The following is a 13,691-nucleotide window of genomic DNA, read 5'->3' on the forward strand; positions in this document are numbered from 1 at the left end:
GTATTTTGAACCTTGGGAATTTGCCTTTGCTGGGCATTACAATGGAGTAAACAAAAATCTCCATACAATTAATAAACAGGAAAATAAAACGGAAAAGATACAAAAATCAAAAGCAGTCTTCAGAAGGAAAGAACAGTATACTTAGAAACTGAGAAGAGAAAACAAACCTACTCACAGAACCCATAGAATGACTTAAAAAAATCAATCAGATATAATGTAAAAATTGGTACCTATAAAAGTGGATATGAGAACATTGCAAGAAAACCAAATGATGAACAGAAACTCATTAATTTGGACATTTCAAGGGAATTTTTTTAATAAATAATAAGATTCTTTGAAAACAGCAAGGCCTAGAGAGAGGAAAAATGCAGAAATGGTAGAATATATAACAAAGGGAATTTTAAACAAAGCTATGTTTAGAAGGAAACTTGAGATTGCTACAGATCAAAGCAATGGAGCTCTGTCTCTGTGAGACAACTTGAAAACTATTGTTTTATCAGAAAAAAAAGTTATAAAATTCTGATTATTTTATTAAATTATACAAGAAAAATTGGTTGAAGAATTCAAAACAGAGATAACATTACAGGTATACAAAATTCATATGATGCTTTTTAGAATGGAACCCTAAATATAACTTATCTGGGAACACAGTTATTGAAACCTAGAGTTTCAATATCAAAGAGAACATCTTGCAAAGAACAAGGAAGAAACAAATTATATGTAAAAAGCACCAATTTAAATCCCACAGAATTTTTAAACAATTATGTGGAATTTTAAAAGAAGAATTAATATTAAGTACCATAATTTTTTGGAAATTAGTTATCGATCCAGAATTTCTCATTCCCCAAATTAATCACATTCCTTCACAATAAAATCTCTTTAAAAAATACTATCAGAGATATTCACTTCTCTAGTGAGAAAAACACAGAAGAAGAAGGTACTTTTGAAATGGAAGTTGATCATGTTACCCTGGTAAATAAAGCTTACAGGAAAGAAATGAGTAATCATTCCTCAATAGGTAAGTGGTCAAAAGATTTGGTCAACAGATAAGAAAAGGAATATTTACTAACTACTATCAATTATACAAAAGGATGATCCGAAATATGGATAATAAGAGAAATGAAAATCAAAACAATCCTGAAGTTCTACCTCATACCCAGTCAATTAGAAATAATGACATAAGAGGGGAATAGTGTAAGAATTGTTGTCACCACATAGGTAGAGATGTAGGTGTGAATTAGTGCAATGATTTTTTTCCCATGATAATAACTATTATTTACCTACCGCTTTATGATTTATAAAAGACATTCTTTTAAAAGTTCATTTTTAGTTTTCAACATTCATTTTCCAAAGATTTTAAGTTACAGATTTTATTTCCATCTCTCCCCTACCCCCCACCCCAAGATAGTAAGAATATTGAATAACCCTTCCCTCAATCTGCCTTCTCTTATATCCTCTCAACTCCTCCCTTACTTTCTTGTAGGGCAAATTGGATTTCTATACCCCACTGCCTGTATATCTTATTTCCAGGTTAGTGCAGTAATTCTGGAAAGCAATTTGGAATTGTGCAAATACAATGACTAAATTTTTCTTACTCTTTCATTGAGGGATTCTGCTACTAGACATATGTCCCAAGAAAGCTAATGAGAAAAACAGAGTTCCTACATGACCAACATATCCATAGCAATATTTTTTATGGTAGTAAAAAATATAGAAACAAAATAGGTATCCATTAATTGGGGAACAGTTAAATAAATTATGGTACATGGATGTAATGTAAAATTACTGAGCTCTAAGGAATGAAAGATAGCATGATTACAGACAAGCATGGAAAAGCTTAAATGAATGAAGTAAGTAAAGTAAAAAACTGATACACATGATGCATATCTACAACAATGTAAATAAAAATAATAGCAACCATAAAATAATAAATAATGCATGTAGCAAAACTGCAAATAACAAGCATGGCCCCAAAGAAATATGAGAAAACTTCCCTCACTCCTTTGCAGAAGTGAAAATTCTATTGTTGTGGAATATTGCATATAAGTTTAGATTTTCCATTGTTTTGAACTACTGTGATAATGTTTCTCTTCTTTTTTCTTTCTTTCAAAAAATATTTGCTGTATAAAATTGATCTCTTAGAGTTAAAGAAAGCAGGGGCCTGAAACCAGGAGAAATTTAGGTGATTTAAAAACAAAATATGTCAATGAAATTTTACCTCAAATTTAAAAAAAATAAAAAGAATTGAATTGATACAATTAGATATTTATGTACTCTAAGTAAGTTAAAAATCAAATTTGTAAAGAAAAATTAAGATTGATGTGTAACAGAGAAGAATTTAAAATATTATCAGAAACTGTTAAGACACAATTTTATTCCAAAAATGGAAAATTCAAAGGAAAGTGGTTAGCAGCTAAAAAATCTGGACAAAGCAACAAAATAAGAAATAAAGACATTAACTTAACCAGTCACAGAAAAAGAAATTAAGCAACCATAAAAGGACTACAAAATGTTTGCAAGAGATTTTAACCCAGTTATAATTGAAAATACATTCCATCAACTTTTAAAGATAAATAATTCAAATGCCAGAAAAAAAATATATTCTTAAAAATAGAGACAGAACACACACCACTAAACTTTTCTATATGACAAGTATCTTCCTGATAGTTAAACAAAGCCAAAGGAATGAACTGGAGACCAATCTCACTAATGGATATTCAAGCAACAAACAAATAAATCACTGCAAGGACACTATAGCAATATATCCCTCCAATAATTTACTATGGATAAGGTAGTTTCATAACAGATATGCAAGAATCATTCTATAGTTAGGGAAAACAATTATCATAATTTATCATATAAACAACAAAAACAAAATAAAATTATCTTATTTTATGTAAAAACATCTTTTAACATAATACAGCACTTACACTAAAAACCATGAAAGGAAAGTCATAAAAGAGATCTTTAATATAATTTTAAAACCTTCATATTTAAAAACAAGAGTATTATTTTTAAAAAGAAATATACTAGAAGTTGTCTCAGTACGAACAAGATTTAAAAAAGGTTCCCTGGGGCGGCCAGGTAGTACAGCGAGTAAGAGCACCGGCTCCAGAGTTGAGAAGACCTGAAGATCGAATCCCGGGCTCAGACACTTAGCACCCACCCAGAAACACCTGGCCGTGCAACCTTGAGCAAGTTACTTAACCCCAATTGCTTAGGGGTGGCCAGGTGGCTCAGTGAGTAAGAGCACCGGCTCCAGTGTCGGGATGACCTGGATCAAATCTGGGCTCAGATACTCAGCACCACACCCAGAAATAATAACTGGCCATGTAACCTTGAGCAAGTTACTTAACCTCGATTGCTTATTAAAAAAAAAGGTTCCCTCTCTCCCCCCTCTTATTTTACATAATTTGAGAAATATAGGCATAGACATAATATAATCTATAGGAAACACACATGTTATGAGAATAACAGCTATTGCCTATAAGAAATGATCAAAACATCTGAATGTTCTAATTTGAAAATATCCTAATAGTAACAGATGCTTGAATAAAACTTTTAAAAATGGAAAGTAATCAAAAAGCTAATAGCCAAAAAGTTTTTAATACACTAATTGCTCAGTGAGTAGGGAAATGCATAAACATTGTTATATATTAATTTATTGAAAATTATTTTGTTGTAAGGAATAATAGCTATGAATGGAATGTCATTTTAAAGAGCAATAAATATGGATTATTTAAAGAAATATCAAAAGACCAGTATGAAATGATATTCAATGAAGAAAGAAGAAGCAAAGAGATAACCAATAAAGAAACATTTATTATGTTCCTACCCTGTGCCAGATCCTGTCCTAAGTGATAGGGATACAAAGACAAAAGTGAAACAGTCTCTGTCCTCCTTCTAATAGGAGCGACACATGCACATGTGTAGGTACTATATATATGTACTATGTGTAGGTTGTGTATATATATATATATAAACATGGAGGTTGTATATATATATATATATATATATATATAAACATGGAGGCTCTGGATGGAGCGCAAAAAAGCTCTCTATTGAAGGTGGCATTTGCTCTGCCTTTTCAAAGAAAACAGGGCTTCTAAGAGATAGAAGTAAGGAAGGAGCATATTCCAGGCGTGGCAGAAGGAGAGATGGGAAGATGAAGCAAGGAACAACAGGACAAAAACAAAGAACAACAGCAAAACCACTGTGCCCCACCTCTAGAGTGTATGTAGTGAAAATATATATATATGCACACACACACATATAAAAGTGTATTTGTATGTATATATGTATATGTATACATACACACATATATACGCACTTTATGTATACATGTGTGTGTATGAATACATACACAAACAATAGTGAAGCTCAGAAAAATCAGGGAGTAGTCAGGAAGTTTACTAAGTAAGGGGAGTGATGTTATGGTTAGACCTCTACTTTACGTAAATTATTTGGTGGCAGTGTAAATGATGGATTTAAGGGTGTAGAGACTTGAGGCAGGAGATCAAAGAAGAGGTTATTGTAATAATATAGGTAAGATATGATGAGTTGCCAAAGTAGGGTAGTTAATCTGTGAGTAGTAACAAGAAAAATGGTGGTGACAGAAACAAGATTCCTCCAGATGTGTAGGGTGAGGATGATTTTGAGCCTGTGAAGCTGAGTAACTGAAACTATGGTGTTACCCTCAAGAGTAACAGAAAAGTTTGGAAGAAGGGAAAAAATAAGGAGTTCTATTTTAGACATTTTGATTTTAAAATGCTTACCTGTCAATTACATAATTGTAACCAGTGTGTACTTTCAACTCAAATGAAGACAACATTAAACTATATATATGAATGCACCATTATGGGAGCAAAGCTCTAGTGAAATACAATAAACAATATTGGAACTACCTAGTTGAAATTAAACACTATACATTTTCTGTCATTTAATAAACGTGGTAATTTACAAAAATGTGAGGCTGCATCTGTTACTGATTATAATGCTGTTTTACTTTAATTCAGGGGAAAGTAGAGCATGTTGGCTTTTGTTTATATTGTTGGAGAAGGTTGTCTTTTTTTTCTTGCTTGTCTTTGGAAAAGTCCTCTACATTGAAACAAAAAACATTTAGCCTTCTGTGGTTATAAGTAAGGCAGTATGTTACTAATGGTGACTTAGGCAAAAGACATTATAATATATATTATTTAGGATACATATGATAATATACCTAAAAAGCATAAGGGTTTTTCAAGGAATGAGAGTGATGGCTAACAAATGAAAATCCTTCAGTGCCACATTGGTTCCCATTGACTATAACAGATCTAAAATGATATCAGCACATTGGCTGGATGTCTTGTGAAGGATTTCTGGGAGAATGTGGACAGAAAAAAAGGTTGAGAAGTGAACTGATTGTAATCTACATCACTGAAGGGCATGACTTATATTAATGAGAACAAAGACTATTGATGTCTAGAGGTATTATGTAAAAATATTACTTAAATGATTAATAACAATCATAATAAAAGTTTCTTTCAATGACTACCAAAAAAAACTGAGTCTGAAGATAAATTGCATTGTGTTTGACAGTACTTATTAAAACAAATTCTCTCTTCTTATACCAAATCCTTCCTTTCTTTTGCTTGCTCCCTTTCCTTCTATATTCACTCTTCTTTGCTTGCTTCAAATGAAATACTTCAACAACTGAGGCAGAGGGGAAATTAAAATAAACTTATCCAGCTCTTTCTTAATTCTGAGTCAGTGTTCTTCAACCACACTTCACAATTTCCATTTAGTCAACTTGGAATGTAGTATATATGCATGTGCACACATTGGTACGTATATACTTTTTATATATAACACTGAATGCCATGTTACTGTTTTGAGGTAGAGACAGGAAAAAAAATCTCATTCAAATTAAGTGAAGTCATAATAAAGATAGGTTAATATGGAGCAGAGAATATCTAAGGAAGAGGAAATATCAGGCTTCAGATATTTGAAGAGTCATCATTTGGTAGAAGGACTTATTTTCTTTGCCACCAAAAGTCAGAGGGAGGGGTATGGGGTACAAGCTGCAACAGCTTGACTTAACTATAAGGACAAACTTCCTAACAATTAGCATTATACTAAAATGGAAAGACTCGCCTTGGTAGGTAGTATGTTTCTCTTATTGTAGGTACAAGAAAAGGCTGTATGACCATTTGTCTGTTATGTTTTAGAGTGGATGTTTTTGAAATTTTGTTTTTCAGATGTAGGTTGGTCTAGATGGTTCCTGGAAATCATTTCTAACTCTTTCATTCTGTTATTCCTTGCCACTTTGGTCAAAATAGCTTGCACACAAACATATGCAACCATTATATTTTATATACTATTCTGAAGATGTAGGTTTCCTTCTGGTAAAAGACCATTAAGCATAAAAATAAAAAAAAAACAACTAAACAAAACAAAAACCTTTTGAATCCAACTGATGCTTGAAACACTAGTTTCAAATATAATTTTGATTTTATTCTAGATTTTCTTTCCTTATAATTTTCCAGAATTGTTTTCATCTTGGAGGCATTAAAGGGAAATAAGTTTACCTAATGTTGTGACATAATGGGACATTTAAAACAAAGGCAGTTAAGTACTTTATGAGAAAGGCAGAAAAAAATTCTGAGAATAATTCAAGAAGCCTGTTTGAGACTCTCAGTGTATTCAATGAAACTGGTGCTGATATGATTGATCATAGGCCCCACACCTGGGGACAGCATAGAGTGCTATTAGAGATGTCAGAGACCTTGTGGAGATCATACCTGTGATTCTTGATGTCATATGATGATCAACTTAGAAGTGTCCTCTGTCCCTAGAGAAATCAAAAAGAGGATTGTCAATTGTCTTGTGGTAACTCTGATATTAGTCGGGGGTGGGGAGGAGATAGAAATGGAGGGGAAGTGGCACTTGGTAGGCCTCTGGGATTTTTTATTTCCTTGGCATAAGTCAAGTCAAGATCTTAGACCTTGTAATGGGAATGTAAATTTTTAAGATCTTCCCTGCCCCTAGGCTAAAGTGTACCTGGAGCCTGGGGTGGGAGACTTGTTTTTCAGTAGATACTTTTTGATTGGCCAGTGGGTCCAGAAGGTTGTTACATTCTCTGAGCCAGGAGAAGGCTATATAAACCCTGATTTGAGGCTTTGTTTTGGGGCTCACTTTGAGAATTGTTCCGTGATTTGATCAGATGAGACTCTGGTGTTGAGAGCCCCCCGGCTTTGAAAAACCCAGATGTTGATTTGGTATGGATGTAACGGTTGGACAGTTTGGAAACCTGTCTACTTGATCTGTTTCTCTGTCTTGATAATTCTGTCTGTATACTCTGAAGTTCGGGATGCTGACCTTTTCCCCCTGAACTAGGTAAACAATATATGTTTGACTGATTAAAGTAAGCTTGTTAACCCATTGTGAGTTGCTTTCCTTTAGCAAAGCAGATCTAAGAACCTGTGTTGGCAGCCACCCTGGGGACGGTTGGGGTGCTTGCTGCTACAGACCTTAATAGCAACAGCTGCTAATGCTTGGGAATAGACATTTCAGATTTTTCCCAAAGCCACTGCATGTAGCCACACCTAGGGCTTTAATATAGCTTTTATTTTTTATTCTTTTTCTGTGACTGTTCTCTAATCTATACTGTCAGTGTTTAATCCTTTGGGTTACATAAAGTTGGGGAGAAAATCAGTATCCCAATGAGATGGGAGGTGAACCATTTTAGTAAACTCATTAAATAAATTGTAACATTTATATAATGTCGACCCTAGACTAAGCAAGATCAGAGAGAGCCTGGGCTTATTTCTAAAGCACTAACAGTAATTTGGGCGTTTTGGGAAATTCAGTCTAGTCTTTTCACCATGTACAAAGGGATATGCAGGGGACTCATGCTTAAAGACACAGGGAAGGCAGCAGGCTTGACAGTTGGAGTGGCTTGAGTTCATAGTACCACATGGTAGCTTCTAATTGTGCTTGGAATATCCCAGCCCACCCCTGCACGGCATATGGGCATTGCAGTGCTACCCATGTTGCTCCACTTTTGTTGCCCATGTAAGGAAGATGCTCTTGTGGAAAGGAGAACTTATATATACAAGTACAACTCAAATATTATGTACTTAACTCATCTTGTCTTACTAAGCTGCTAAATGAGTTTCAAGCAATTTTATGAAACATGCACCTTGATTCACCTCAAATTCAAGTTCTTACTCAACATTAAAAAAAATTAATTTATTTTTAATTTTTAACATTCACTTCCATAAGTTTTAAATTTTCTCTGCCTCTCTCCCCTACCCCCTCCCTAAGACGGCATGCAATTTGATATAGGCTCTACTTTTGCATTTTTTATTAAACATATTTTCACATCAGTCATATTGTATAGAAGAATTAGAATGAAGGGGAGGAACCATGAGATCAACATTTTTTAAAGGACTCATTTACACTGGCTTTGCAAGAAAAATGTATTTGTCCCAATTAAAGGAAAAAAGGGAAAGTACATACTGTTTCTCATATGGTATTGCATTTTGTAATTTAAAAAAAAGGTTTTAACATTATCCAGTAAATTTTAGTAGTGGTTTAGAAAAAGTATCAACTGGGGTTTGTCATGATTTACACATTTTAACTTGTCTCTATTCTAAACAATATAATTCAGGTATTTAACGATAAAAATGTTGTCCAACTTATTGTTGTATACCATAATTTCTTTTTGAAACCACATTTTGGCCCTTAGATTTTTGTGTTCTTTAATATTCTCCTTTTTAAGTATAGTGGGGGAACTGGCTTCTCAAGGTATAATAATAAAATGAGAGATCCAGTATATAACCCCATGATAATGAGGTGTTAATACTGTATCACTATAGGAAATATACAGTGTCCCCAAAATCTTAGTTCAGTTTTAAGCTATTAAAGCTTAAATCTATTGAGCACTTTTGGGAACACCCAATATTCAGCCCTTCATTGAATTAGAGGGGCAGCTCCCCTTTGGCTTCTTGAATACTGGCATGTTTCTAGGTGGCTCTTAATAATTAGCTTATACAATATTTGGGAGGGGAAAAAAATCAATAGATCTATCAACTTAGTCTATCCTTAAGGAAAAGGATCACTTAGGCTACATGAAGGAGCTGAACAGTTCTAAAACAAATGTATATATATCTATATCTATCTATCTATCTATCTATCTATCTATCTATCTATCTATCTATCTATCTATCTATCTATATATAGAGAGAGAGGAGAATTAAGAGCAGGTAGTTAAATGCTGATTCAAAATCGAACATCTAGGCATAATAAGTTTTAGAAGAGATAAATCAGATAATTTATCCAGTTTGGTTTACCTATTAGAGACCTGAAACATTAAGCTGCCACAAGACCTGCCTATTTTCATGCAATTTATTAGTAGGAAAGCTGGGACAGGAATGGAATACTTGAACCCAGGCCCCTGAAGTCTGTTTTTTCCTCTGTATTTTGTCTTCCAAACTAGATGGCATATCAATATACAGAAACATTCAAGGACAATTTAATGGAGGACATAACTTTTGCTAATTTGCATTAATGCAGCATCTCCTCTGGGCTAACAATGCCCCCTCCCACCGCCAGCTATCAACTTGGACTCCCTGTCTGTGAGTTGGGTGCATGTAGCCTGGCTGCTACCTTATGATCTACAGGATAATCCTAACATAGTTCATTAGCACCCTACCAGTATGTTTTCAATGAACAGATCAGGAGACTTAGCTAGCTGTAAGCAAAAGGCATTTACTGAGATTGTTTAGCAAGAACAGTAAATAGATAGATAAAGCATTTATTAAGTGTTTACTATGTGCCAAGCATTGTACTAAGTGTTGGAATCCACATATGAGAGAGCAAGAAGGAAGTGGGCATGGTTTTCTGGCAGCTGCTATTTGTGCCCCCTCTCCCATGCACAATTTTTCTGTGTAAACCTGTGATATCAGTAGAATCTAGCTGCACAAAATTAAATTTGAAAGTCTTAACTCTGTTGTAATACCTGTCTACTCTTTGTTGTGAATTCTGGTGAATATCTCCAATGCTTTAACTACACGAGAAATGTTGACTGAATGTGTTGTTTAAGAAAAATCTATGTCAGAAGCTTCTGACTGAATTTATGCTTAAGCACTGGAGAATGAAACTATAGATTGAGAGTTAGACTAGCTAAAGAGTTTAAAATTCTTGAAGGTCTAAAACTTTTACTGAAGTAAAATTGTTGGGTCTTGTTCTTAATGACTTTGGAGAAGGGTGTTTTCTGTTTGTTTAGGGAGTTCTAATGGCTACTAAATGTGATACTCTACTAATACAGTTGGGCAAATTTATTTCTCCATGTCACTACTGTAAATGACTTACTGAGAGTCACACACACACACAACCAGTGTGCATCAAAAGTAGGACTTGGACCTACATTGCTCTGACTCTAAGGCCTGAGTCTATTCAACAGATGGTAATATTAATAATATAAGGAATTAATCCAAAATCCAAATAGAAAATTGAAGTATAAATGAACTATTCTTATTCAGTCTCATAATCATAAATATATAAAATCAAAAAAATAAGACTGAGTAAATAAACATTTTGGTGGAATAACTGACTATATCACATTTCATCCCATCATCTTGTACCTCTTCTATTCAAAAAGGGAGTTGCTATGTGATTTTGGAGTCAAAATCTAAGAACAGGCTTTTGTCTAGTAATTAGAATACTGTGATTAAAAGTCTAATATAGAACTATGGAAGGGGACAAAGAGGTTGAATTAACCTTCAAAAAAATTTTAGTTGTTTTAAAAGGAGGTGAAGGAAATAAACATTTTACCTTTGATGCACATTCTGACTTTCCTAGATAGGGCCATTTTGTTGTTGTTGGTTGGTTCTTCAGTTGTGTCCAGCTCTTTGTGACCCCATGGACTAGCATGCCAGGCTTTTCTATCCTCCACTATCTCTCCAAGTCTGTCCAAGTTCAAGTCCACTGTTTCCATGCTACTATCTATCCATCTCATATACTTGATAAATGTTTTACTTAATGAAATTTAAAGACTTCACATTATGTTATTGGTTTTAGTGGGCCCTGCCCCTCCCACTCTGAAGTGCAATTCTGGCAGGCTGAACCATGAAATTACTGTGATTAATATGTCTCAGAAAATGTGACCATAAAAGTATTTCTCCCTTGTATTTTGTACTGAAAAACTTTCTAATAAAAATGAAAGAAAAATGTTTAAAGTTTTAAAAAAGTTATTAACATGCATGGTTAGTTGGGAAGATCACTGAATTTGGAAGAGTGACTCTAATACTACACCCAGGTTCTACTAATTGCCTAATGGACATTTCTATCTGGATGTTCCATTTCTTCCAAATGGAACTCATTATATTCCATGCTCCATCTTCCAAATCCCTCTATCCTTCTAGTCACCTAGATTCAAAACCTTATGGTAATTCATGACTTTTCCTTTTTTCCCTCATGTCCTATATTCTATCAGTTGTCCAATTTTATCTATTGTATACCTACAGTGTCCTCCAAGTAGCTACTATGTCAGTATTCCTAAAACCCTGATCTAACAATATCATACCCCTATTCAGAAATCTTGAGTGGCTGCCTATTGTCTCTAAGATAAATTACAAACTCATTTGTGTGGCATTTAAAACACTTCACAGTCTATCCCTGACCTACCTTCCACAACTAATTCTTATTACTCTCCCTCATGTATCCTAAAGTCTAGCCAAAATGTCTACTTATGGCCCCTTGTACTTGATACTCTATATCCCATCTCCATGCCTTTGCATATGTCATGCCCTATACCTGAAATGCACTAATTTATCTCCATCTTCTTATATTTCTGTCTTCAGGCTACCTTCTGTAGGAAGCTTTATCTGCATCATCCGAATTGTTGGTATTCTTTCCAACTACTTTCTGGTTATTAGCTACTTGAAGGCCAGTACTATTTCATTTTAAATTTTTTATTACCAGTGGATGGTAATAGTAGTGTTTGGCATATAGTAAATGTTTAAATATTTCTTCAAAATAGTTGAACTCTAAAAGTCCTTTCTATTTTAGATATTTTGCTAGTTCAATTTCTTCTTATGGGGATACCCATATGGACTTTAGTTCTGGATCTAAAATGTATCCATGCACAGATTCTATAGATAAATGTAAACAAGGCAAACAACAAGAAAAATGGCAAAGATCTTGTTAACTCTAACTTCTGCTCAAGCTTCAGCCTTTGATCTGACAAAAGTTACTTTTATTGATTGTTTTTGTCCAAACAAACACCCAGACTCCTACAAAAAAAATATATTGTGTTCAAAAAGGGCAATGTATAGATTGTTAAGAGAAAGTGGGATCTAAAGGGAGGAATAGATACCATTAAATGACTGTCATGATCAAAATAGATTTCAACCATTGAGAATGATGTCCAATAAGATGTCGTGTAATAATGAGCAAAATATCTTACATTCAAGTTCCAAAAATCATATATATTAGTAATAATATGGAAGAATTATGGATAGACAACACCCAAAATGTTCTGTTATGTAGATTTCAGTATTAATGCATGGTTTGACATGGTGGTCAATAAAAGTTTAGACTATATTAATAGAATGATTACTGTATTGATAGAAGTAAAGTCACCAGAATGAAGAAGGGTTTGTCCTATTAAATTCATAATCTGAGCTGGAATATGCCTTTGAGACCATTTTAGTTCAACCTCATTAATAAATAAGGGAAATTAGGCTGAGTGACTTGGACAAAGTCCCATAGCCAGAAGTCAGAAAAGTTGGGATTAGAGTCTACTTCATTTAGTTTCAAACATTATGTTTCCTCTCAGGCCATACTAATCCCTTGATAAGTATTTATTAAGCGTCTATTAGATTTTAGGCACTGTGCTGAGACTGCAGATACAGAGAAAGGCAAGACAGTCCCTACTCTCAAGGAGCTTACAGTCTAACAGAGGGTAACGTGAAACAGCTTTTTACAAACAGGATGAATATATGGTTAATTGGACATAATCAATAGAAGGGAGAAAAAATAAATACTATCGGGGGATCAGCTTCTCATAGAAAATGGGATTTTAGCTGGGGGCTGAAGGAAGTCAGGGGAGCCAAAGGCAAAGATGAGGAGGGAGAGTTTTCCAATCACAGGGCACAGCCAGGAACATGCCTGGAGTTGGGAGATGGAGTGTCTTGTGTGGCAAACAATAAGAAAGTCATGATCACTAGATCATAGAATACATGGAAAATGGGAGGGAATCAAGGTGAATGAAGACTAAAAAAGTAGGAAGGAGACAGGTTGAAAAGGTCTTTGAATGACAGAATACATAATCTTTTATCCCAGAGGTACTATGAGGTTTTCTTTTGCATTAAACCAAAATATAGGCTCTGCTTCTTCTATCCATTGCTCTAGTTCTGTACTCCAGGGATAAGTATCATACTTATTATTTATCTCTTCTACATGAACTGGCGCAAATCTTATACAATCTTTGTATTCATAGAACTTATCATCCTGATCAGTTTCCTCTGAACATATTCTAATTTGACTAAGTTCTTCTTAAAATATAGTGTTCAGCCTTCCCCACTTATTGCAATTCTCAGGAGACTACAGGTATATAATGCTGAATATATAATCACACTTGGTAGTCATGTCAGTTAGGTTTGCTGAACTGCTCTTCCTTCCTTCCTTCCTTCCTTCTTTCCTTCCTT

At 34.2% G+C, this 13,691-nt stretch overlaps 1 protein-coding gene across 1 annotated transcript in view; it reads right to left on the reverse strand.

Moving 5' to 3' along the window:
* LMO3 (LIM domain only 3) overlaps positions 1-13,691 on the reverse strand; it is a 434,186-nt gene that overhangs the window by 263,793 nt on the left and 156,702 nt on the right. Inside the window, exon 2 of the mRNA XM_069106149.1 lies at positions 6,780-6,829. Coding sequence (XP_068962250.1) covers positions 6,780-6,798 — 19 coding nt within the window. The 5' untranslated portion in view covers positions 6,799-6,829. The remainder of the gene's footprint in view (positions 1-6,779; positions 6,830-13,691) is intronic.

The sequence above is a fragment of the Petaurus breviceps genome, unplaced genomic scaffold, assembly GCF_028583685.1.
Source record: "Petaurus breviceps papuanus isolate PSGF00001 unplaced genomic scaffold, PetGlider_PUasm1.0 78, whole genome shotgun sequence".
Taxonomy (NCBI): domain Eukaryota; kingdom Metazoa; phylum Chordata; class Mammalia; order Diprotodontia; family Petauridae; genus Petaurus; species Petaurus breviceps.